Source organism: Lagopus muta, chromosome 2 (assembly GCF_023343835.1).
Source record: "Lagopus muta isolate bLagMut1 chromosome 2, bLagMut1 primary, whole genome shotgun sequence".
NCBI classification, from domain to species: Eukaryota; Metazoa; Chordata; class Aves; order Galliformes; family Phasianidae; genus Lagopus; species Lagopus muta.
This window is the reverse complement of record NC_064434.1, coordinates 30,494,280-30,521,735: the sequence shown is the minus strand read 5'-3', so window position 1 is coordinate 30,521,735 and position 27,456 is coordinate 30,494,280. Positions and strand designations below refer to the sequence as shown.

General features: G+C 37.3%; 3 protein-coding genes across 9 annotated transcripts in view; 1 reads left to right on the top strand and 2 right to left on the bottom strand.

The window, feature by feature from the left end:
- The window catches only part of LOC125688971 (maestro heat-like repeat-containing protein family member 2B), a 142,941-nt gene extending 141,381 nt beyond the window's left edge, over window positions 1–1,560 (bottom strand). Inside the window, exon 1 of the mRNA XM_048935665.1 lies at window positions 1,468–1,560. The gene's annotated coding sequence lies outside the window, so the exon portion shown is untranslated. The remainder of the gene's footprint in view (window positions 1–1,467) is intronic.
- Window positions 1–10,621, top strand: part of IMPG1 (interphotoreceptor matrix proteoglycan 1) — a 48,135-nt gene extending 37,514 nt beyond the window's left edge. Inside the window, exons 13-16 of the mRNA XM_048935675.1 lie at window positions 3,442–4,010; window positions 4,914–5,133; window positions 8,674–8,884; window positions 10,155–10,621. Coding sequence (XP_048791632.1) covers window positions 3,442–4,010; window positions 4,914–5,133; window positions 8,674–8,884; window positions 10,155–10,395 — 1,241 coding nt within the window. The 3' untranslated portion in view covers window positions 10,396–10,621. The remainder of the gene's footprint in view (window positions 1–3,441; window positions 4,011–4,913; window positions 5,134–8,673; window positions 8,885–10,154) is intronic.
- A 5,000-nt stretch (window positions 10,622–15,621) lies between these two features.
- Window positions 15,622–27,456, bottom strand: part of MYO6 (myosin VI) — a 770,453-nt gene continuing 758,618 nt past the window's right edge. For 5 of the 7 annotated variants that reach the window (XM_048935652.1, XM_048935654.1, XM_048935647.1 and 2 more), the window contains 5 exons: window positions 26,440–26,543; window positions 24,734–24,865; window positions 22,658–22,684; window positions 20,637–20,855; window positions 15,622–18,990 (listed from right to left, as the gene is read on the bottom strand). In XM_048935652.1, coding sequence (XP_048791609.1) covers window positions 18,791–18,990; window positions 20,637–20,855; window positions 22,658–22,684; window positions 24,734–24,865; window positions 26,440–26,543 — 682 coding nt within the window. In that variant the 3' untranslated portion in view covers window positions 15,622–18,790. The remainder of the gene's footprint in view (window positions 18,991–20,636; window positions 20,856–22,657; window positions 22,685–24,733; window positions 24,866–26,439; window positions 26,544–27,456) is intronic. The other 2 variants (XM_048935649.1, XM_048935651.1) reach the window with 1 other exon arrangement.

The window sequence follows — 27,456 nt, the reverse complement described above, 5'->3', positions numbered from 1 at the left end:
GTGTGCTGAAATGAAGTCTGCTGAGACTAAGAATACCTGAACCTTCAGTATTCATGCTTTTAAAGTTCTCATAAAATAATTGCCTGTGTATTTTCTGTCCTTCTGTTGTAATAATCCCACCTTAAAAAGGCAAACTGTGTAAAGGGTTACCACTAATTGCTCTATGAAGAAGTAGTTTAAGTGTGCTATGAGTTCTATTTTAAAATACGAATGCATATGTATATATGCATATATATATAAAAGCAATATTTTAAATGCAAAGGAGTCTTCTGAATTCCAAATGTTTGGGTCATGTTTATCAAGAATATTTTTAACTCTCTAAGACTGATCTCATCTCAATCTCATGCAGATCGAGGAAGATCTTGGCAAAACCAGTTGCAAATCATTTTACAATACATCTCTTGTGTAAGCAGTAGCATGACACAGAGTGCAAAAAAAGAAGGGTCAGAGACCCTGCAACTTGTGCTGTGTTGCAGTGAGTGCTCAGCAGGATTTTAGGTGAACCCATTTCCTATCACACTGCAATGGACTGCCATCACCTCTGTTCTCCATCACTGTCTCAGCTGGAGAGAAAGTGACTGGGAGGCAAGAACTGGCAGCTATGAGAATTGGTGATGCACGCATCAGGGGTCAACTTGGAGTGACCTCAAGGTCTTTTTAGTTGCTCCATTTGTAATAAGAGAATGCCAGAAGATATATATAGTCTATGTATAGTTTATATATATATATATATATATATATATATACACACACACGCACACACACACGTGCATGTACAGACAATTACTCACATAGAGATGTATTCCAAATCTGCAATATATGTATGGTCACACTTCTTCACACTTGCTGCAGTTTCACAACTGTTTCAGTACCTATTTCTCCTGCAGTTACATCTTCCTAAAATGTAACCCAACAAGTCTATCACAGCCATATGCTCAGGTGTATGTAGTCATGCTTTCCCTGCTCTGTGTAGCCACTGGTTCATCCAATCAGTAGATCATCCTGTATTAATGCCCTGAGTACTAATGCTAAGAAAACTTTCTGGTTTCCTTTAACTAATAAGGGACTCTCACTCCTTATCAGCGTCACAAGTAACAGCAAGAGCTTTGTAAATGGAGAACATCACCATGCCTGTTTTGGATTTGTTTACCTAATCTGTCTGTATCCTTGATTACACAAGAAACACAAGACAAAAGTGTCTCAAGATCCTGATGAAGCACTGGGGTCTTCAGCTGTGCTGTAGCATTTGGTGCTTTGTGCTCTGTCCAGAACCCATGCAGAACCCTGGGTCTGTACAGCACTTTGCTCTTCTCTTTTGGATACTCTCTAGGGTTGCAAGGATGAGGGCTGTCACTCTTTTATTATATTAGCATCTATTATTACTCGTTACTTGTTAAAAACAACCTTAAAATACATTGGGCTATCAGACAGATATTTTTATAATGGAATAACATTTGCACTACTTACAGATATAGTGACTGCATAAATGGAAACAGCTGCTGTAATGGTTTTCCAGAATGTTTTATCTGAAAAATTCTGGCTCAGCCTATTTGGGTGGAGTTCATTTTCCTGCAAAACAAACAAACAAACAAGTAGAAATCTATATATTTCCTATTCAGAGCATATTAAAAACTTACAACAGATATAAAAATGAAGAATTAAGAGAAAGAACATTTGATATTTGAGCAAAATTTAGATGTTCTGTAGTAAAATCCACAGAACATTCACCAGTGCCAGAACTATGCTTGTCTGCTGGTAGAGTCGAACTATAACACCATGAGAAGTTTCCATTCCCAAAAAAAACTGTCTTAGTTCTCATCACTCTAAACACTCAAAGATATCAGTGAACTTCAGTAATGCTAAGAGGAGCTGAAAGAATTGATTTAGATAACAAAAATCAGATAAGAGGAAAATTGGGCATCAGATGATCAAAAGATCCAACATATGTTTGGCTGGTTATCTATATTTGAGATAAGTGTTTCTCTGGGGTCTCAAACAGAGAAAAGATAACTGACTGGCTTAGAGGATGCACTTAACTTTTAAATGCCCCCTAGAAGTGCGATAAATGCCACAACAAGATGTATTCTCAAGATTCCCAAGGAATCTTTCACAACCCACTCCTATAATTTAACCACTAGTCAGTCATGTGGCCAACTTAGCAGAACGAGGCTATACATTCCTAATAAAACATGCGAGCCTCACCCTGTGTACGAAAATGTATGTTATATCAGTAAAGGAAAGAACAATGAAAGGGAAACAATGTTTTAATAATGGCTCTATAGAAAAAAAAAAATACACTGGCCAAAGCATTAATCTGCGTAAGTAAAGAAAGAGCACATCAAAAACTAGTGTAAACAAAATAGGCAGCCATCTTGCCTGAAGGTTTTCTTTGTTGAAAATACACATTTTTTCTGAAAAACAGCAATACAGCAGCAGGTTTGTCCTCATTCATTTGGAAGCAAAGAAGCAGAAAGAGACACAAAGACTATCCGTGGGCAATTCCTGTGTCGTTTCTTAGTGAGGATTATTCCCAGTGCAAACAATTGTTAGGTTACTTCATTGGCCCCTGAGAGGAAGTAGAGAATGGAATAATTCATTAGTTAGAGAAAACTGTCCTATCAACTGATGAGTGATATTGCCCTGCTGGTCTGCTTGCAGTTCATAATGTGGAGCACCCATAAGTATATTGATGAAAAAGGACATAGCTATTGAGTAGACATCTGTGGGACAGAAGCCATCATTTTCTGTGAGATCATGGCAGGCAGGTAACTGAAATCCACTTTCAGAGTTTCATCACACTTCACATTTGGATTTCAGGTACATCCATCACAAAGCCGAGGTCCATGCCAAGCCTTAAGTGGGAACCTCATGAACGTTTAGCATCAGGGTCAGATGGTGGCTTCTTGAGTGCAGCAAATGATTTCTTAGGGTCGGATTTTATTTTCACTGCTGCTGTTGTACTAGGTAAATCAAAGGAGATTGCTTCACCATTTTGCTTAATAACATTTTATCATTACTGGTAACTAATAGACTTAACCTCTAGCAGAGAGGGAAGCAACAGAATGACTCTCGCATAGAACTGATCCAAGCAGACAATTTGAAGTTGTAATTCACTCCTTCTGTCAATATAAACTGACAGCACAATTATATCCCTTCAAAACAAGGCTGCATTTAGGAATTGCTCAGGAAATACTTACGGGGTGTAATTATTACTTAAACACATCACCTACAGAAATCTCATCACACAAACAAGTAGATGAGGTGTTTCATTCCTGTAGCTCATCTTTGCTGATGAAAATAACATTTTCATGTTTAGGTAACTTTAAGTCTTCCTTTTAAAAATGCTACAGTGGAAATACAAGACAATGTTGGCTCCATGCTTGAGGTTTGCTACGCTCATTTTTTAAACTAGCTCTTTGTCTTTCCCCTGTTTTTCTGCAGCAGTGAAGATCATGGATGAACTAGAATCATCAGGTGATGACATTTTGGTTACAACCAGCACATACAAAACGTTGCCTTTCCTTATCGGTTCAAATGATCTGTTTGCCACGCAGCCAGAGGTCACTTTTACAGGAGCACTGCCACCAGACCAAACTCTACTGCCCACAGTGACCAGACCATTCTACAGCCATTCTGTTGTCATTGACCAGTCCCCCGAAGTACCAGACACCTCAATGCCAGAGGCTGCCAGCGCTCTTCCTGACCGTGCCAGCACAGGAGTGCAGGACATGGCTGCTGAGTTGGACGGCACTGGTGTGAAGAGCACAGCAGTGCTGGATGAGGCAGAGCAAGGCAGTGGCTACATCTCAGTGCAGACAACTGAGCCTGCAGAAGTCACCCAGGCTCCCACACTGAAGTATGTGACCACCAGCTCCATGACAACGGCAGCCAAAGGCAAAGAACTTGTGGTTTTCTTCAGCCTGAGGGTAACCAACATGCACTTCTCTGATGATCTCTTCAACCGGAGCTCACAGGAATACAAAGCCCTAGAACAACAGTTCATGCAATTGGTGGGTGATGAGCAACTTGAACAACATATGCAATAGTCAGACACAGTTTGAAAATAAATGCACATCCCTCATCACTAAATTACATTAATTATTGCTCCATAACTCAGGAAAAACAGTTACTAGCTTCTGTGAGAGCTGTACCAAGGGGTTTTGGCAAGGAATTTCTGATTTATGCCAGTTGGCTCAGTCAGCCCTGGAAAGCACAGTACTTTAACAGCATCGGACCCTGCTGCAATTCGGTCTGATAAGCAGCACAGTTAAGGGACTTATAACCCAGGGACATTCTCGGGGTGTGAAAAAACACCCAATGAACTCAATTATTGAAGTGTTTACTTGTTCAAAAGACTTCAGATATATGCCTTGCGTGTCACTATTTGGCTTTATCTTAGACTACACCAACAATTCTGAATACATCTAAGACTTGTATCTCTATGCCAAATTTAAAAATAGCCTTATAAAAGATATCATAGCTTAGCAGAGGCTAAGCTAGTGATTAAATATGGATTTTCTTTATGGGTACAATAGGGCAACAGGTCAGCTCAGTAGCACACCTGTTATGCTATGTCCTAACCTGCCCGGATTGAATATTTGAAAATAATTACAGTTGGCTTTTGAGTGTGGTGATATTTTTTTCTTTCAGATGAACAAGTTCCCCAGCTGCCATGCATTTCATTACAGGGAAAATTGCTGCTGTCCAACTCAATACATTATTAAGAAAGACATGAGAGTCACAAAAATACCAAAAAATAAAAAGGTGAATTTGGTTGTGAAGTTTAGCAATGATATTAAAATCAGAGAAAAAGTGTGTAACGTGTACTTGATAACTAAAAGCAACTAGAAGAGAAATTACAGTAGCTAGGCATTGATGATAAGGTAAAATAAAAACGCTCTTTTGTTTTGCAGCTACTTCCATACCTCCAGTCCAACCTCACAGGTTTTAAGCAACTGGAAATACTTAACTTCAGGAATGGAAGTGTGATTGTCAACAGTAAAATGAAATTTGCCAGAACAGTGCCATATAATATCACAGAAGCAGTACATTGTGTTTTGGAAGACTTCTGTGACGCTGCTGCCCAACGCCTCAATTTGGAGATTGACAGCTACTCCCTGGATATTGAGCCAGGTAAGATAACATATATAATAAACCAAAACCTAGCAGGTATTTCCTTCCCCAGATTTTACAGCTTTAGAAGGATTACTTTTTTGGAAATAATTATATTATGAATAGCTTACTAGTGAGTGATCAGAAGTAATACAAAAAAAGATCTTGCAGATTCAGCTATCTGCAGATCAGTTTCCATACTGCAATGAAATGCTAAATGGAAGTGTTGGTCTCTGCGCATACAGCAACTGCTTTTCAGATCAAGAGCCAAGTACTGGGAAACAAAAATTAGAGCAATGGCTGGGTGAAGACAGGAATAAAAAAAGCTCAAGTGCAGTTCACAAGAATGACTCATCCAAATCTTTTATCTGAGTAGGTAAAACATCATTTCTGATGATTTTTACAATGTAGGAAAATCTTTGCTTAGAACATCATTAGATCTATCTTTAGAGGGCTATAGATTTCAGGACAGAATGAAAATTTCTAGGAATACTAGGATTCTACAGATACTCACTGTCCTAAATTTTAGTAATAGATAGCTCTCTGTGGATTTGTGATTCCAGAATCTCTCCTGATTTAAAACCTTACATAGTCATAAAATAATTTAGGTTGGAAAAAACCTTCAAGATCATCAAGTCCAGCCATCCACCTGACCTACCAAGTTCCCATGTCTAAATCACATCCATTAGTGCCATGTGCACACGTGTCTTATAAACATCTAGGGATGAGGGCTCCACCACTTCCCTGGCAGACTGTTCCACTGGTTGACCACCCACTCCATGACAGAATTTTCCTTGATATCCCATCTAAATCTCCCCTGGTGAAACTTCAGACTATTTCCTTGTCCCCTGAGAAAAGAGATTGACACCATCCTCGCTGCAGTCTCTTTTCATGTAGTTGGAGCAATGAGGTCTCCCCTCAGTCACTTCTTCTCTAAAACAAACAGCTCCAGTTCTCTCAGCTGCTTCTTGTAACTTTCTAGTACCTTCACCAGCTTCCTTGCTGTTTTCTGCAGATGTTCAAGCAACTCAGTATCCTTCTTGCAGTGGGGAGTCAACACTGAACACAGCTCAAGGTGTCAAGTACAGGAGGACAATCACCTCCCTGCTCCTACTGAAACACTATTTCTGATAGAAGCCAGGATGTCATTAGCTTTCTTGGCCAACTGGGCATGCTGCTGGCTTGTATTCAGTCAGCTGTGAGCTAAAACCCTCAGATTCTTTTCCTCTATGCAGCTTTCCAGCTACTCTGCTCCAAGCTTGTAGAGCAGCATAGGATTGTTATGACCCAGGTGCAAGACCTGCACTTGGCCTGGTTGAATATCTTATGACTGGACTCAGCCCATCAAACAAGCCACTGCAGGATCTCCTGTAGAGCCTTCCTTTCCCTCAAGCAGATCAATGCTCCCACCCAATTCGACGTCATTTACACCCATCTTGTTATCTCTATACAAATGTGCTTCTAAGTCTGAAGTATTTGTTAAACAGAAGAAAGTAACAGCATATCTAGACACCAGTCTAACATGGGAAGTTTAGAGTTTTCTGAGTCGCACCTTTTTGGTGGTATTTTTCCTCGCTGACTTCTGACAACTTGAGCACAAAATGTCCATTTACTATTCATGCAGACACTTTCTAACCTGTCTGCATTTTATCTCCTTGTGGCCACTAAGAGAATCAAATGCACGTGGCAAAGAAAGTTAACAAAACTACAGTGTCTGAACTCCAAAAAGCTGCTGCAATAAACTGATGTTTTACTGAATGAAGGATAAAGGAGTCCTAGAAAAAAATGAATTCTGGGCTACCAAAGGTTCTCTGCTTTGGTAATATATATTGAATAAATCACGTTTAGAAACTCAGTGCATTTCCACACATTTCATAGCCCCACAGTATTTTTATTTTGTGGAAGGGTGGGAAGAGTAGTAAATTAAGGTAATGCCAGCAAATTCCTACTTATTGTGAAAATAAGAGCCATCTAGTGGTAACAGCGTTACATCACAAGGAAACGCTGATGGGAACTGACAGCCCAAAACACATAACCAGACTCAGCAGCTTTTACAGCTGTAAAAGCACTAACTACATCGGTCATAAATAATAACAAAGAATGATGTAGCAGGCTTTTAAAAATATCTGCACTCATTTTGTTTTTTTGTCAGCTAAACAAAGTGAAAACATAGAGAAGGTTAAAGAGCACAGCAGGTACAAAGTCCAAAACTTTGTTAAGGGAAATGAAACACCATCGCCAAACACAGCAGTCTGCTCATGCCTAACTCACCCTATCACAAAGAAACACTGATACCTTCCAGCTTCTTAGCGTTGCAGGACTGTAGCACACGCTGACCACAGAATGGCTTGGGTTGGAAGGGACCTCAAGGCCCACGCAGTCCCAGATCCCTGTAGCAGGCAGAGCTGCCCCCCAACAGCTCAGCTGCTCAGGGACTCATCCAGCCCGGCCCTGAACACCTCCAGAGATGCAGCAGATCTTTGAGTGTTTTTTGATTTCTGCAGACCAGTCCTTAAACCAAATTCTCCATCACTGCTAAGAGAAGGTGCATTAACCTCCTTTGGAGAGTTCAGGTCACTCAGGACCTGCTGTGCTATGTAGCCCTGCTCCTGCCTGTCCATCTGCCCTCATTTCCATTCACATGATCATTATTTTTTGCCTTACTGGATTCACACATCTTACTGAAACAGTGTGCTGATAAAAATAGAGTCTGTATTCCCTGTACTACTTCTCATCTTCTGCCTTCTATTTATGGGCCTCACCTTATGACATGCATGAAACCACCTCCAAGAGACAAGAGGGCTGCAGCCTTCCTTCTTACATCTCCATCAGCGCTCAGCTGGGCTGAGCTCTGCCTTTAATAGCTCCTTCTGGGTCCTTCGTGCCTTTCTAGGAAGAAGCAGAGAATGGAGAAAGAGAAAAAGGCTTGTGTGACAGCTGAAGTCAGGGCTTTGCAGTACCTCTGACCTGGGCCTGCCCAAGGCCCAACACTGGCAAAATTATTTTCATTTAATTTCAAAGAGGTATCCCTGACAAAATATATATATATATAACAAAATAAACACACAGCAAGGTTTTCCCCATGCTAATGCATGTATTTTCAGTGGACAGTGCTGTTATTTCTAGCTTGCAGTCTTCACAGTGTTGTGCAATACTCACTAAGCTGATTCCTTCCCCTTGTTATGCCCTAGGATATGCTTCAGATGATTACAGCAGAAATTAGTTCTTATACAAATATAAGAGAGTAGCATAGCATCCTTGAGTACAAAACAAGCGCTTTAAAGTAAAAAACAAGAATGGATCAAAATATTCAAGTATGAAAAGCCTTGACAGTGAGAAAAGGTAAAATCACAGGATGGGAGTAAACAATTATACAAGTAAACATAAGCTTTGCAAGCTTGCTGTGTCAACCAGAGGAGAAAAATATGTCCCCTTATGCCATATTATACCCCATTAACATGTACAAGCGTGCACTGTTTACTCTGGCTGCCACCCAGCTTGCCAAATACTTGGAGGGTGACATCTCAATGCTCCCATTAATGATTTACCCATCCTTTACAGCTGATCAGGCAGACCCATGCAAATTCATGGCATGTGACGAATTTTCCAAATGCATAATGAATGAGTGGACAAAAGAGGCTGACTGCCTTTGTAAACCCGGTTATGCAAGCCAGGACGGATTGCCCTGCCGGAGCCTGTGCGAAATGGAACCTCATCTTTGTGACAATGGTGGGAAGTGTGAGTTAGTTCCAGGAAGAGGAGCTGTCTGCAGGTAAATAAATGATGCTTAACTGGAACTCTGTTAATGGACCCCTGATTCTATTCCATGAACAAATGGAGCTGAGTACGTACTTTTCAACAGCATAAACTGTGCTGATTAGCCAAGAATTCAATATTCAGACACTTCAAAACACTGCCACAATTCATTTTCTGCAGTAGGAGTCACAGAAAAGGGAATTGAGCACAGTGACTTGCAAGACAGGCCATAGTGCAGCAGCAGTATTTCAGTTTGGAACCCATCACCTAATGGGGTCCTCCTGAAAGCTCTACTGCAATAGCAAAGTGAGCTTCGAAACCAACCCACTGCAGAAAATAATCGTTTCCCACTTCAGAAAGGCCCAGGTGCAGAAACTACCAAACCAATGGTAAGAGTACTAGAAGTTCTAAAAGTAATACGCCAAAATTGTGTAAATTATAGCAAAGTAGATACAAACGTAATGCTAGTCTCAGACTAACAGCTTCTGCCCATTCGTACAGTCTGTATAGTAAGTTCTGACCAATGTGGGAGCATCTGTGAATTTACTCAGAACCACACCATTTTTTCCACCAACTGGAAACCCTCTGTTCTCATAAAATACAGTAATCTTCTGCTTTGTCTTGAAGAAGCTCTTTATAGTGGAATCTCTTACTTCAGACCCTGCTAGTCAGATTAAAGCCACCAGTAAACAAAATATAGGCTTCAAAGGGATGTTCAAGAATTATTCTGAAACGCACCTGAACTTCTAAGGTACCACAACACGAATGTTATTTGACCTTTGTTAAGTGAACAAAGAACCAATCTGTGGCTCTCACTGTCATGAATCTAAGAGTATTTTCCTTCCTCTGTTATGAATCACATTATTTCATACAGGTACATAGATACAGATACATACATTAATATTGTGCTTGTATTTAATTGCATGTTCTCCTTTGTTTTCATTTGAGGTATTCTGCATTTTCTGCCCTCAAGTTCTGTATATTTGTCTCTTCCTCTCCCCATTTTAGATGTCCTGTACGCAGACACAAGTTTTACCAAGAACAGCGCTGTGAAAAATTTGCTCCAGAACCCACACAACCCTTCACTTTTAAACCTGTCATTCTTGGCTCACTGAGCCTTGCTTTTCTTTTCATCATTTTAATTATTAAGTTAAGAAGAAAATGCAAAAGAAACTCTAATTTGGAGTAAGCAGCTCATGCTCTTTTTTCTCACGTTTCAAAAAATAACCCTTTTTTTCCATTTTGCAATTTGAAATTTACCTAAACAAAAATGTTCTGCATTGTAGAAGGCCCACTCTCAGCAGCCACAATTCAGAAAATGCTGCAAGGATGAACTCCGCTTTCGAACATGATGAAGCCATAACTAGCTTTTACCACACGGTTTGTAGTGTAAGTGCTTGTGCCAGTAGCTCCTCAGAGACCACTGACCAAGAAGCATTACACAGACTTGAAAACACAATTCAGTATGGAGGTAAAATGCATGGAACTTCTTTCCTTGTTCCTCAACACATAGCACCACTCAAATAACAGCTCCATCTGCATGTCTTACCTCTATAACTAAATTAAATCTGATCTTAAGCTCTTGCTCAGCAATTTCAGAACTAAGAACACTAATTTTGGTATTTACTTTTTAGTTTTCACATTTACTGTCATCTTTGTTTCCTAACAGAATGTAGAACTGCTTTTCTTACAGCTCTTTTGCATGGCTTTGGTGCTCCACTCTATCCAAGTGCCTTTTGTAAATTATTGAGTGAAATAACCTCTTTTTTTTTTTTTTTTTTTTTTTTTTTTTACCTTTCCAATTTCATGTTTTAGGTCACCAGACCAGTTTACAAAGCCAGGACTGACAAGTTAGTCTGTGAAATTCTGCATTTCCAGCATCAGACAGACAAAACCAAGGTTTGTGATGATTTTCAAGAGCTTTAAACCTCTACTGTTTCCTCTTGGCAAATGTTACTAGGAATCCTCTGTAGGTCAAAAAATCATAGAATCATTAAGGTTGATAAAGACCTCTAAGGTCATCTAGTCCAACCACCAACCCATCCCCACTGTGACCACAAACCACATCACACAGTGCCACATCCATAGGTCCTTGAACACCTCCAGGGATGGTGACTCCACCAGCTCTCTGGGCAGCTTGTGCCAACGTATCACCACTCTTCCTGAGAAGAAAATTTCCTGATATCCAACCTGAGTTCTATACAGAGAAAAGCTCATTTTTCTTTGGAAGCTTAATAGGACAACAGTGGCAGTCATTTAAATGTGAAGAAGGAAGGAATATCTGAAATCAAAGTTGGAAGTTCAACACAAATGCAAAAAAAAGAGGAAGTTTTAATAGGAATGACAGATTGTTTAGAAAATATTGCTCAGTGCAATTTAAATTGTTAGAAGTGTACTGACACAGCTCTCCCCAAGATCTGGTCATGGAAATGAATTTAGTTGAGAAATGAGGCAACTACATGGAATGAACAAATAATTAGAAGCATTTGGCCATTTTTCACAAGTTCAAAAATGAGTATGCACGTCAGAGGCTTTTGGTAAAATATGCTTTTAACAACTGGGAAAAAGATGGCAGAGAAAGGGGAGGAAAAATAGATGTAGAACACAGCTTTTGTGAGCTGAAACTAAGAGCAACACTTCTATGTCACTTCCCAAATCCTTTGAGGACAGGATTTTAGAACAGAATGTGTTACTCCAATCAAATTTTCAGGGAGAGATGGATATCTAGAATTTTTAAACCAAACTGAAAATGGCAATTTTATAATTTTGTTTTGCTTTGCATTGCAATGTGTAAGAAATACATTTCATGTCTCTGTGAAGAACTGGTTCATCCTTTTCTAAGCTCAGAAGAGAACAAATTCTTGCAAGCGGGTGACAATGACAGACAGCACTGTGCATGGTTAGCCTTTGGGAACGCTGCCTGTCTTGCTCAGCAAGCAGTCATGTGAAAAAGAAAAGAATTGTGAGTCAAAGCAGAATGCGACGAGCTAGAATGTATGCATTCCAGTGGATAGGCCCCTTCAGACTGAAACAGCAAACGTCCTGAGAAAGTGATCCTGCCACCTTGATTTCTCTGCTGCCTACCTCAGCGTGGCACGTGCTCCTCGTTCCTTAGAGATGAAAGCTGAAAACATGAGCTCATTCAAAATGCAAAATTTCTCTTGTGATATCTCCTGTCCCTAGCAGGGATGCTGCTGGATCTTCTCTGTTCAGCCAAAAGGCTGCTGAAAAGTAAGATACTGCTTTCAGCTGGAAGAGTATTACCTCCAGCTGTCTGTAACATCTCTTATTTTGCAATTGATCTGTCAAATGCTATTCTATCAACGTGTCATTTATTTGTGCTCTTACACACATTTGGGGTAAATAAGCTTCATTTTCAACGTGTTATCTGGCAAAATTCAGTAATGGATCTAACCCCAAGGACAAAAGAAAAGATGATACTAAATCTAATTTGCATGGATACAGATGACTTATTTTGATGCAGTGCAGATCAAGCTTAAAAGCCATTATAGATTTCCCCTCAGAAATATACAAAATGTCATTCTTTGCTCATCAAAACCAGTGACTATCATGCAGCATCACCCTCTGCAAGAGTCACTCTCAGCCACCAAGATGACTGAAATCATATTTGAGAAGAAAACAAAGACTGCCATTTCTTTTATTCTCATGTCAGTCACTTGGACAATCAAGCAAACAGTATTTTGGATTAAAATGATAAGACAGCACTGCAAGTTGGAGCTCCCCATCAATATCACAGGTCAGTGTTTCATTATCGCAACCATGAGACGACCTGAAGCACCACAGGGATGGATGAGCTGGCATTTTAGTTCACGAGTAACAGACATCAGGTTTCACAAACGTGTGAGTTTGCTCAGCAATGCTGCTGCTCTTACACCAAACTGAGGCTGAGAAACTAAGCATTCCAAACTGTAATTTACTCCAAGCATGCTGTAATTGTGAATCCTGGGCCCTTTAGCTATGGCTTCTTTTGCAGAACAAAAAAATGCTCCAAGCACTGAAAAAATGCTCACAAGTATGCTCTTCAAATTACGATGATATAGTCAGTATTTGTTATTCACACAGAAACACAGCATTGTCACACCAGGGAGGAAAAATCATAATTCTTCTCAATGATTTAGTATGTAAAATAGCTTCAGGTGTAGGATCAACTTAATTCTCTTTAGAAGGAACTAGAGATGATCTCAAAAGATTTGAGTTCTTTGCTTTGAACAGTAGTTAAATTCTGTATTTTGAAATTCAAGATGCTTCTAAATGTCTTATGAGAATTTCTTCTACAGGTATTCAGAATAAGGAGGTCCGCATTATTCAAGACTGGAGTTCAGGTGGACAATGCGTAACAAAAAATCTGAGGATTCCTAAAGATGCATCACTTTCTCTTTAACATCAGTACACATTAAACACATCGTGTCATTACAGAAAAACAGCTCGACCTTATTGCTCAACTGTGTGACCATGTCTAAAACTTGACTGGTAAGAAGTAACCTGTGATAAGGTGCATGCATTAAGCATACAGTATGTATATATCTTAATGCTATTTGTAAGAGCCTAGTGCTAGCAACAGCTTTTGCTCAGAAATGACATTTTTTGCAATACTGTATCGTTACAATCAGCCTGGAAGAACAGACAAAACTTTAAAGCAGACCTACACTATTTTATTAACCTTTCTTACACACACTAAAGCAAAGCAAGTGGCAAACGTGGAAATAAGAGCTGTCACTAGTAACGTTCTTACCTCTTACCAAAGGCTACATTAAAAGCATTCGGGAACATTTTCATCCTCTCCCTGTAACACACAGACCAGAAATCACACAGAAGTTGTAGTTATTTTTAAGAGCTTCCCCGAGTTTAAGATTCTTATGTCTCTGTCACTTAAAGAATAATGTATACATATACACTTCACTAGTTAATTCCTGGTGATGGAATCCCATCACAACTGAGGTTGACAGGGACCTTTGGTTCACCCGGCCCAATCCCCACACAAGCAGGGACACCCAGAGCAGGGTGCCCAGGGCCACGTCCAGTCGGCTTCCAAAGAGCTCAGGCCAACTGTCTAATCCTAGGACTTCAAACTTTCTGAATAGGTGAAGTGCTTGTAGTTTTCTTCATCCTTTAAGAGCATGTGATTCACATTCCCAGCTACCTAGGGAATAAGTTACAGTCACGCACAAACACACTTTAAACTCAGTACATACCAATCATATCGAGAGGTTACTCTTAGTTTCTCTAGAAGAAATCTTGGCAGACGATGAGAGGCCATTAATTATTTAATAGGCTTAACAATTCATGCTCTATGAATCCATAATCCTGACTCAAACAGGAGCATTACTTTACCTTGAACACCTTTTTCTTGAGTATATGCAAATATACGTGCCCTGCCAGTGTTGTATTACATTCAGGCACTGTTTGGCACCTGGCACAAATCTGAAGTTGTATTTACAGCTCAAAGTGAGCTTCTAAAAAGTTCATGGCTATAGTGGATGACAGCTCCTCATTCAGATGTGAAACCTGCATGTATTCAGGACAGTAGCTGATTTCAGATGTAAATCTTTCTAGCTTTCAGTACCACACAGTTACCACAACAAAGAATGAATTTTACCTTCTTATACGCCCTTGACAGTGTTTATAAATCCCAAATAACTGCACAAACAGGTCTCCTTGCAAAACCAACAGAACTGATGATTATGTACAAATGAAAGCAATGCACCAAGGAAACAATTCTAGGATTCTACAGCTGAAATTGTATTTCTACTTCCTCTGTTTCACTGGGAAATACTTTAAAACAAAACAAACCACTAAAGATGCCGTTTTACACAGTACCTTCAGTATAAAGCTCACTTTAAAAATACTTCTTACGTTGCATGGGACATCACCCATGCCAGCAGTGTTAGCTTTTTACAATTGCTCACATAAGTTAAGATGCATTAAGAATGCTGAAGGCATTCTTTCCTTTTTTTTTTCATTACAAATGTATTTTTGTATGTGTTTAGCATATCTCTCCCCATACCCATTATCATTAGCTTAAAAAATAAGTAATTTTAAGTTGTGTACTTTAATAATCATTATTCATGTATGTATTTATCACTCTTAACTATTAATTACCAAATATATTTGCTGGATGTAAGCCTTTTGTATTTCAATAAATTATAATAAAACCATCTCCTTGAAAATTTTGCTGGGATTGAACTGGTATTTAATCTCACACTAAAGTGCATCACATCATTTTAAATGTGATGTTAAATTGTACTTTAACTGTAGTTCCAACCATAGCATAAAGATATTGACACAAAGTTATGCCTAAAAACGTTCAAAGCCTGAATTACTTCAACTGTATTGAACTGAAAAATAATACTCTGATTTGGCCCTTGAAAGAGGCAAGTTTGAAGCCTTTCCTTCTTTTTTCTTCAACTCCAAAACTCTCACAGCATATAAACTCAGCACATCCTAAATAGTTCCACTGGTCACTGTTAAGAAAATGAAGCAGATGCAAATGGTAAACACCATAGAAAACAATATTTGCACTGATTACAATAAAGCTCTTGTGCTAAAGCAACAAAGGTTTGAAAAACAATTGCAATACAAGGATAGAGGATTTAGCACAGAAGTCTTTCCACCTTTCTCAGATCATAATTTACCCTTACTTACTCCACTTAAATTTTTTAAAATAAGAGACATGCAAGTGAGGTTTCAACGTGGAATGTATTTTATTTTTTAGATTTTCAGTACAGTATTAGGAGGTCATTTAAATACTTTAAAAATATTTTGGGGGGGAAAAAAAAAAAACAACAGGAAAAAAAAAACAAAAAACAACCAAACAAGGGCTTCAGTGACAAAAAGAAAACCAATCTCAACAGTGGGTAATAGGCAAGTATGTAATGACCTTATGATCCTTGAGTAGCACTCTCTAGACTGGTACTTAGTCAGGAATGTAGCCCAGTGATTCTTTTCCTCTCCTTATTTTCTGGAGTGTTTCATGAAGTTCTCAACTATAATGGGCAGCTGCACTGACAGGGATGAGGAAATGTTTATATAAATGAGACACACAGAACCTCATTTTCCTTCAAAAACAACTTTTTTTTCTATTCCCTAGAGCTGTAGATCAGAAGGGCATTAGATAACAGCACAATCCCTAAGACCGGAGACTGGTGCCAAACCATCCAACAGTATCACAATCTGACACAGTAGATGAGACAACAGAGAAAAGTTGGAGAAGTAGATGAATATTTCTCATTTGAAGAAAAAAAATAATGAGAACAACAACAAGAAAACTTTGTTGCACAAAAAGATTGACAAAAAACTAAAATAGTGTTGTTTTGATACAGAATGAACAGAGGTGTGCTACTGTGCAAACTAGAATACCCTGATTTATGGAATGTATCTTCTCGAGCACACTGCTCAACCAATGCAGAGATGGGGAACGTCTAAACTGAAAACATCCAGCCACCAGTTCCTCTTCCACTATTTTATAGTCCAATACCTAATATTTGTTTATTGTATAACTAACACAAATTCCCATACACTCAAGTCAGGAAAATAAAGTTTCCTTCCAATACCAGTCTGTAGGCAACTTGCTGTCAAGAAACAGCCTCAGTCAAGGAGATACTGGCATAATAAAAGGAACAGACTGGAAAAATTAAGTTAACAATTTTATTTAGAGTTCCCCACAGTTATGTTTACAGATACGTATATATACATACACACATATATACTTAAGCTTTTAAGTATATATATGTGTATACACACAAACACACACACTTTAAGTACTGAGGTTCTTTGCTTAGTGTTCAGTCTTGTTAAGATCTGCTCTATATATATAATCTGAGCCTGAACAGGAATTTAAATCCGGACAGAAATAAACGTAAGACAGGGCTTCTCAGCCCTATCAATTCACTGATTTTCTTCTCCTTGTGTCAAATATAACGTCAAAGCTTTTGCAGTTTTAAGTTTTTGGAGACTGGAAGTTCTGAAACCTTCATTCCAATTCAATAATGCTTCATAAGAAGTGCCTTGGAAGTCATGTAATGTTGTACAGATCTGCACACAACTTGCTAGTCAATTCTCCTATCATCTTCCAGCTAAAAATTACTGCTTCAGCTTAGAGGGCATTTTCAGTAAAACGAAAACACATTTGCCAGTTTGTAATCATGTGATCAAAAAGCAGAATGATTATGCAATGGAAGTTGAAGTTCCCTGATGTGGCCAATTCATACAGAGTTAATGTATTCCTCAAATACCTTCACATGTATTACAGTAAGGAGTGCGTTTGTAATAATAATTAGACATAGGCAGGCAAGCATAATTTACAGTCAGCGAGGACACACGCATCACGAGCTTTCTCTGTGCTACAAAAATGTCTCTCTTGGAAGTCATTAATGACTTTTATCTATTTATGAAATTATACACTAAAGTTTATAAACATTTTTCAAAAGGTTTCAAACACAGTAAACTGAAAGGAAATTATTTTGTACTGTGAGCAAGCTGTCAATTTGTAGAGCAAGATTTCATTTTTGTATCAGGTTGAATAAGTAATGGGACAACAAGTTATTTATATTTCCAATTCTTAACAGTGAAATAATATATAGCTACGCCTACTTTGTTGAAATAATGGCCAGCCTGGTGAAATAATCACATCAGTAGACGGGATCCATCTTGAAACTGAATGAAATTAGTAATTCCTATCCACCAAATCTCTCACCGCTTAATTAAGCAACTGTTACAAACTAGGACACTGACAAAGGAGATCAAGATAAAGATCAGTGTCTGAATGACTGCAGTAGTCTAGTATACTAAAAATTGTAGCTAATTCGTCAGCATGTAGATAATGCATTATGTTACTGGCCAAACTTTTACAATATCTAGCCAAAGGTACAGACTTTGTGCATCTCATTACAATTAAAATAAACAGGTCTCAGTGTTCAGTTAAGTTACATTACCATCCAGAACCTGACCAGATTTCCCTTATGCTATCCTTACCTGCCTCCAGATACAAGTCTTGGACAGTTTTGCATGCTATATTTAAATTATACTACATGGATAAGTTAGTTGTCCACGAATGGACATATTTTCTGAACAGAAATTTGGTCCAAAAAACGAGATTTGTATTTAAAGGAGAAAAGAAAAAAAAAGAAACAAATATGTGGTATAAGGTGTAATAAGCAGTACATTCTTTGTGTACAACATTACTCAATATTGACACACATGAATTCTCAGAATGCACAGAAAAAAATAGAGAATAACAGTAAGAAACAAAACAAAGAATACAGTAGGAATAGTAACAGAACAGTAACAGAAACAGTAGGAAGTTATGAGTCTCAAGTATAGAAGGATTTCCCATCACTTTCAGAAAAAGTTAGTAAAAACAGACACTAACCACTTTTCAAATCAGGACATAAAATATCTCAGATTATATAAAAGTACACTCCAACTTCTTCAGAACAGAAGTCAAAGCTAAGGCCCCACAATTCCAGTTATGAGATACAGCATATACTCTTTACTAGTCCACCACTTAAAGCCCACTATTTAGTATTTTGAAGAGGGAATTTTATAAAACAATGGTTGCAATGCTGTTCTTTGTACTATGTACCCAACTACTGACAGATCATTTAAAGGTGTTAAGTGTTGTAACAGAAACTGCTAAGAAAAATGCAGTGTATAAACATAATGCTACAACCTACACTGACTGAAAATTCTTCAGGGTCCTCATACCTAGTATAGCTGACTACACAAATTAAACATAATAGAGTACAAATTAACAAACCACATGATTAATAAAATCTGTTCACTTTATATTAAACATCTCTAATATGATTAACGAACATTACGCCCTCTGTTGCACAGAGGAGCTCTTCCCTTTGTATCACGGGCAAGGGTTCTCATCATGAATGCTACTGTGCAAAATGAACATTTATTTCAACAGGTTCTGCAGCATAGCTGTAGCATACGTAGGACGAGCTTGTCTGCTTTCAATTGCATTTTGCAGGTACTGAATACCTCCACAGCGCTCCCAAATTTCCTCAAACTGTCTCGGCAAAATTTCAGCACCTCGCTTTCGAGTTAAGCCAGTCTCTTCAAGATTAAGCTCACACATATCCATATCATCCTTACCTGAAAACGTAGAGGAAGAAAGAAAAATCTTTAGAAATTTTTTGCATCATTCCAAGGTCGCATTAGCAAAATTCATATCTTCATTAATTAGATTCCCTCTGTCAAGCTCTGGTTTGTGAATAGACTTCATAGCTTATAAGGGAACCAGTCTTCAGACAGATTTCTACTCACAGGACAGAAAAGCAATATCAGAATAAACTACTTTCAGATGCTGAAACTGACAAAATTGAGATTAAAAAAAAATCAAGCAAAGAGGAACAAAAGCAAGATGCCGAGAAAGATCAGCATCTCAATATACTCTCCTGAAATCCACTACAGGATGAATTTGTTTTGCACATACACACGGTTTTGCAGTCAACTGTTGTTATGGTTTTGTTTTTAAACAAAGTAAAGTGACTTGGAACTTAAGACTTGATCGAATTGCCTGTACCCTTAATCTGTCAGCCTCCCGTGCTAAACAAACTGGAAGTACAGATGGTACTGCCCACATGGAATCCAATGAAGTGATGAGTGCAGTTCACCAGCTGTATTTGGATCTTATTTTTCATAGGTGATCCATTGAATGTGGTATTCATGACAGCACTGCTACTTTTAGATAAGGGCTTTGAAACTGAACAGACAAAAGCTGGTATAATTATAATTATATTAAAAATAATTAGTAGAAAACCAAGGAAGTTTGGTTGCTACTAAAGCATCACTTTGTAAAACTAAACAAATGGATTATGGTCTTCTCATCAGTTCTGAAGTCAAAGACAAGAACTCAAAACACTGAACTGTAAACCAACATTTTTTGCCCTTTGCATTATCCACCAGAAAAAGAAGATGCAAGAAAGCCAACAGTATCACGGGCTGCATTAAAAAAGCGTAACTGGAAACTTCAAGGAGGTGATTCTCCCTTGCTTCTATGCTCTTATAAGGCTCCACCTTGAGTACTGTATCCAGCACTGGAGCCCCACTGTAAGAAAGACATGGACCTTCTAGAGCAGGTCCAGAGGAAAGCTGTGAGGATGACCAGAGGGCTGAAGCACTTCTCCTATGAAGATAGGATGATACTTTGGGTTGGTTCAGCCAGGAGAAGGCCGTGGGGAAACTATAGCAGCCTTCCAGTACCTAAAGGGACCTACAGGAAAGGTGGAGACTCTTTGTCAGGGAATATAGCAATAGGACAAGGGTTAATGGATTTAAACCAGAAGAGGGTAGATTTAGATTAGATATAAGGAAAAATATGTTCACTATGAGGGCACTGGAATAGGTTGCTTAAGAGAAGCCATGGATGCCCCATCCCTAGAGGAGTTGAAGGCCAGGTTGGATGCAGCCCTGAGAACTGGATGGTCTTTAAGGTCACTTCCAACAGTTCTACAATTAACCATCCATTGCCACATCTAGCTTTTATTTCAAATATTTAAGATTAAAATCCGAATCTTTCATAGCAGGCAACACAAACATTGTAAAAGCACCAGCTACCACCTAAATAATACTCAATGACATTTGGCCACCATCAACAGAAGTCACAGATCTTCAAATTCTGCCCAGACACAAACTGCTGATGAGGTTGCAACTAGGAAAACTTTCATCATCTGACTTTTTTTCTAAAATAAGTTGTCAACTCTGAACCTTCCCAACTGAACTCTGCTTTTGATACCAACCAGCTACAAGGAGAATGGGTGCCTTGTCAGGATGAAGTTCCATCTGTCGAGCAATCCACGGCCCATCAAAATGTGCATACCACCAACCCTTCTTCTTGTTTTGGGGATCTTTATATTGGTCCATGGGACGGATGAAGGGAATGCGGAAGTAACGCTGTTGTCTATTTATTTCAATCTCCTGCTGCCTCATTGGTAGCTGAGCTGTTGGGTTCTGTTGAGCTATTACACAAAACAAAAGCAAAAAATAAGCAAGAATAATCAAACGAACATTAATGACTTGCTAAATTAGTTAGCAAAACAAAACAAAAACTGGAAAGTCTCTCCGAATACAAGTCTCATCAAACCTAAACCCTTGCCATCTCACATAACGTGCATTCTTCCAACTACTCTGACTACAGCACTAGTGAAGAAAGGTTCATTTTAACTATTATACCAACATGTAAAACAATTGATCAGTGGCCTCAGGTAATTTTAGACAAAAGTAAATAAAAAACCATATTCTGCTTTAAATTAGTATTGAAAGTATAAATTTCTATGTAAAATTTCTTACCAACGAGAAACATAAATCAGTAGCTGTTCCAGATCGGTCTATTTCTTTGTTAAATAAGGTCACTGTGCAAAACAGCATTTTCAGTTACAAGAACACAAAGCACCACTCAAAGACTTTTGACAAACAAGGGTGCATAACACTGTTAGAAATCACTAATTTGTTAATAGAATTTGATAAATAACCACTTATTACGCTAAATATTCCTCAAAAACAACTGCCTAGACTGCTGCATACTGAACTCCAGATGCTTTCTTTTTCAAAGGAACTGGTTACATCTGTCCATTAAAGTCAACTGACTGAACTTCTCCAGGGAATAGGTTCTCGATAAACATTTGTCATGTGTGTTTTTGGAGTCACACACACTTATATTTCAGACTCAGGAGAAAAACTTTCTTTTGAACAAAAGCAAATACTCTACATTAATGTACCAATGGATCAACCTTCTTAATGTTATGTATACAATATAAATCGGTTTTAAATAGTAGATGCTCTTATAAATAAGATCATTTCCTTCAATAACTGCTCCTGCAAAACGTTATTCATCACTTCTAATAATGCATTTTTATATTTAAGTACAGGACTGACAGACTACAAGTGTACCTCAAAATTAATTATATTACTTTTGCTTGAATCTGAGTATTTCTAAATGCGAAGAGTGGAATTTTGAACAGAAATGTATTATACAAATTATGCCCCCAATTTTTTTGCCCATGCCTACATAAACAAGAGTACAAAAATATATTTAATAGAATAATGCTATATTTATATATTAAAACTGAAAAAGCACGTGTTTTATATGGGGATAGAGGCTATAGTACACAGCAAACTCTCTGAACATCTAACAATATCATTTGAACATCATACTAAAGATCAGTGCTTTAGTATTGTCAAACACTTTTTGTAATGTAACAGTAGTTGCTAAGACTTATTTCTAACCCTTTGCATACTTAAATTCAAGAGGAAATCTAGAAGCTGGAAATGCTAAACAGCCAGTAAAGACTAACTTTCAGCACTATGGAAAGTAGTTCTTTACTCAAACAAAACCACCACCTGACAGTTAGTGTGCTAGGAAAACAGCTGTTATAATTAATTTGATTCCAGAGTTTTGCTACCAAAAAAAAAAAAAAAAAAAAATGCAGACAGTAAAAAATGCTATTTTTAAAAAAAATTCACTTATTTTGGAAAAAAAAACTTATCTCCTTAAGTAGCGTACATCACTCTCCCTTCTTATCATAGTTGAAATGGGAAAGGATCTCATAAAATAAACAGCAAAGTACATTAGTAAGTTATTCCAATACCACATAATAACCAACAGTTGAATATAATTGCAAAATAGTTAAATAGCATTTTACTTGAACAATTAAATTCCACGTAGATGTGTAGCAAAACACTGGATTAAACAATGTTAGTACAGAGCTCTTGAGTGTTCCTAATCTTTAAAGTTAGCTTAAGTAACCACCTCCCCACTTACTTGAGTTGTTCAAAAATGGTGCAAAATCTGTAAACAAATATTACATGTTGAACAAAATGCCGCAGTGCTGACCTTTTTAAGTTACAGTTTCATTACCTTATTTTTCACCAATGATGATATTAGATAAACAGAAATTCTAACTAAGGAGGTATACGTTGAGCTATTTCTATTTATTTTCTGCTTACTGACATAAATAACGTCTCCTTTGTTCAAGTTTCATAGATACCTAATTGCTGCTAGTTTCATCAAGATTTAATTTAGAAATTGATTACTTTGCCACACTGTATGAATACATCAATGCAGACTGCAACAAATGCCCTCAGAATTAACACAGTACTTGCAATTTTTCGTATTTCTGTTACAAAAAATAAAAATTAAAAAAAATTAAAAAAAAAAATAATTCCCAGACTTCTGGGATGAGATGTGATGAGAATATAAATATCCCAAACTTTATCTGCGGAAGTCCTAAGATTTTCTGCTCTTTAAAATTTCCCATTAACAACATAACAGAAGAATACTTACTAACCATTCAGTTCCAAACAAATTTCCCGAGTTGAAATTCAAAGCAACTTGCAACCTCATATACATACTGGAAATGCCTTTTCATAATGTTTTATTCATTAGCTTTCATAAGCACTTACAGCAGTATTACTACAAGAACCCAGCCTTTGATATGGTCTTTTCCAGAAGTTCAGATCTCCCCTCCTCTCTCTCCAGGGAACCAAAGTTCTCTGAAAAGCCCAGACTCTCAGGATATACTCAAGTAATGCCTAACTTACAAAATGAATCAAAAGAAAGGAAATATTATTGTATAATGACTGAACTGGGAATAAAGAGTGTACCTGGGATCTACATTCCCCATGTTCCAAGACCAAGCTCTGTACCAGGGCTAATGGGACTCAAAAAACATCATCATCTCATCTGCTATTTCCTCTTCTACTCCCACTGAAGCCAAGATCAAAGGATGGGAAGAAAGACCTGGCTGAATTATTCTATCAATATGTTGTATTTCTGTTCATTTCTTAGGTTCCTATTATAACAGATGATTGTTGGAAAAACATAACCAAATCACTACTACCCAATTTAAATCACTCCAGAAACTGGACATCTAATTTTCAGATTTGGCAGTTACACACATGTTAAATGCTACACATTCTCATTGAATTTAAAAACCAGTCACTGACTTTCATTAGCACTTTGCTTTGGCAAATAAGTACCTATCTATGAAAAAAGGAAAACAACAGTGTAATATAAAAGCAGAAGCCATGCAATATTTGTCAACCTATAATCAAAAAATGCAGTATTTGTAGAATTCATGAAAGGAAAATGTAATTTTAAATATGTAAGGTTTAGAACAACTTAGATGAGGAAATAATTTGCTCCTTCTAAAAATTTCCCTAAGTGCCTATTCACATCTTAAAAAATGATAAAAGCATGAGAAACCACCACGGTGTTTTGTTTTGTCTGGATCCTAAGTGTAATAGTACCATTACACAGAACAAGATTCCTTTCTATCTTGGTTTTTTTTTTTTTTCCTAGCCCCAGTAAACCACCCAGACTATTGGACTACTTATGACACACAGGACAGTGTTAAGAATCTCTAATCTACCATTAAAGATAGTTCAGAATTATACCTAACAGTACTCTCACTGAAAGCAGTATTTTATCTACAAAGGTCAGAATCAGTGAAAACAATCTTCAAAACAAAGTCTCAAAAATCTCAAAATGCAAACTGGAGCTTCATAAGTGGAAAATCTACCTTTAGTCTTGCACAGCACAGCAATGAATGTTTCACAAAAATGCCAGTAAATGCACTACCAAATCAAGAACTGTTTTTGATTTTTAACAAATGCGAGTTGTTATTGAGTACATATCTATTTTCATTTTCAGAAAGTATTCCATCTTCTGCAAAGTATTTGCCAGTTTCAAACTTTTCAAAATATTCACCCTAATTCAATATGAAAATACTCCTGGAAAACATCTCCTTCAACATAACAAAAGAAAATTATCCTAGAAACATTTCCTCTGGAATGCTTTCTCAAAAATTATTATAAACACAAAATTATCTCTTCTCACCATAGTCTGTGACAGATTTGGGAGCACGCTGTTCTGTTTCTGCATTGCGTTTCTTGTTCTTGGATTTCCAAGCATGATATACCTTTAGCCTTCTGTGAAACTCTTCTCTGCAAGCCGCCAGTAGTTCAATATCTGTTTCAGAAGCAAGAAGGAAGAGAGGAGTAAGAAAAAAATCAGAGGAATGATTTATGAAATGCTTTTCTGTATTGATTGGTACATCAATTTTTAGATCCGGCTATAGCATTACGGTGTTATAATAGCAAGAAACTGAAATTTGGTGAGCTCTAACTATAAACATGGCTAAAAGCTACATTTTCCACAACTAAGGATAATTTCTTAAAATACTTTCTTGGAGAGCTTTTAATTAATGATATGGTATTAAACATATATACCTTGTTCTTTACAGGAACAGGGACCTTGGGGGGTTGGACTCGATGATCTCTGGAGGTCCCTTCCAACCCCTACAATTCTGTGATTCTGTGATTCTGTGACCTAATCTTATGGCCTAGAAAGTCCCTTGCAGTGCTACATATCCTTTTGTCTTTAGAGATATGGCAGTGCTCAAAGTAGCTGTTTTACTGTGAGATTTGTAGCAGTGAAATGCTGCTGTTGTGATTTTTCATTTACTGAATTTGCCTGCTGACACTATTGCAAAAAAGAAAAAAGAAAAAAAAAAAAAAATTCTTGAAATTCATTTCTGAAATTGAAAAAAATATCTTTTTAGATTAGATGTAGATGTCTCTTCTGCTTTGACACCTGAATTCTTTGCCTACTTTATTAATGATATTTTAATTTTATTGAATTTCATGATACTAAAGACCGAACGATCACAAGAGTTCCTCACTAGTCATCTAAGAGGATCTGGACTGCATTCATTAAAGATAAATATACACTAGCACAACGTTACTTTACTTTACATGTTACATTACTGAACCTGCTATTCAGTTGAAACACATTATTGCAATTCTGCATATGTAAATACAGAGACACAAAATTTGGAGCTAACTTTGCGAGTTCAAATACAAATATAGAGGATGGATTTCATTCTACATCCAGGGATTAATTCTCAGTCATCTTAAATCTCAGAAATTAACCAACACTTCCTATCAGAAGTAAGAAAAACTTTAAAATTTAATAAAGAAATAGCTCATATCTGTTTCTATCTTCATAAAATCGGAGAAAAGGTAATTAATGTTACAATCACGGGCTTCACAAATTGTTGCACCTTTTCAAAAACAAAGAATAATTTGAACATTCAGGGCAAAAAGTATTTTAAACTGTGCTTTATACATTTTTTTTGCTAAAAGTATTTTAAACTGTGCTTTATACATTCTTTTTGCTAACAGAAAGAAAACATAAAAAAGAGTTGTTAGAACCCACAAATTCTAGATAAAGCCTAGTAAATGTTCCCTTTTCTGAATTACATAAAAGAGAAATTATAAGAAAATATGACAGATTTTATGGCCCAAACAGCTTAATATACTAAACATAAAATCAGTAAAAAGGGTAACAAAGCAATTTATGTTTCCACAGTATAGAGAGCAGCAAGCCAAATCTCTTTACAGAAACAAAATATTTTGAAATTAACTTGACATTAATTCAAACCTACATACCTTCATGACCAAGTTTTTATCTTTATTATTGGATGTAACACCTTTCATACAACTACAATCTGACTTCTTTTTCTCTCAAATGAAAAAACCTACCACAAGATGTGTTGATAGTATCACGAAGCTCTGCATATTTCCATTTACTCAGATCATGCTTCTTAGCACCAGCAGCAGCTTTTGTAGCTTGAACTGCAGGACCTCTACAGTAATGAAAAAAAATAAATTAAAAAACAAGCAAGCATGTTTAAGTATAAATGTATTTTTTAAGGGACAGGTAAGTATAGAATAGGAATTGCTACAACAGTACGAACAGATCCTATGAGCAACACTGCTGCATTCTTGCAGTAGCAGGACTGATTCAGAAGGAAATTAAGAAATTACTTTCATGATGCTTGAAGTATTAAGAAAAAAGAGGAAGCATTTTTTATGTACAAAATCTTTCTGTAAGAAAAATCTGGTCAGCTGCCCAGAAATCAAGAGAAATGGCCATAATATCTAGTGTTTATGTATAAGAAGACACACTCTATGCATCTGTATGTATGCACATCCCCGCTCATGTTCCTTGGTACTAAGTCAAGATGCAGAACACAGCAACTATCCAAGAACAGCAATAGCTAGACTGCAGAGGGAAAAAAAAAACAACATTATTTGCAGAGACATCGAAGAATAAAAATCCCTCTTTGAAGAAACGCTGACCAGTATTAAAAGGCCCAACCAGAAACTGTGTTTCAAAGGCAAACGGTATCTGTCGCGTCAGTACTGCACAAGGAAGTGTGAGAAACCATTACTAAAATTTCCAACTTCTTAGCAGTATGAATAAACCATCCATTGAACGAACAAACGTTACATGCATAGAAAAATAAACCTGAAATAGGCCATACCATTTTATCTTAAAAATGAGATAGGTAAGGAGCGGAACGACACTCCTGTAGGAACAGCCCTGCGGATTATAACAATACAAACCAAGATGGAAACACTACAGCTCTCAGTGAAGATCAGAACACTTGTGTCTGCTGTTGAATTCCTTGGTGTTTAACGTGATTTTACCAACCTCTACCAATGCCCATGAATAATAATATTAGGCAATTCCCTTTCAGGCTCTGAGAATACTCA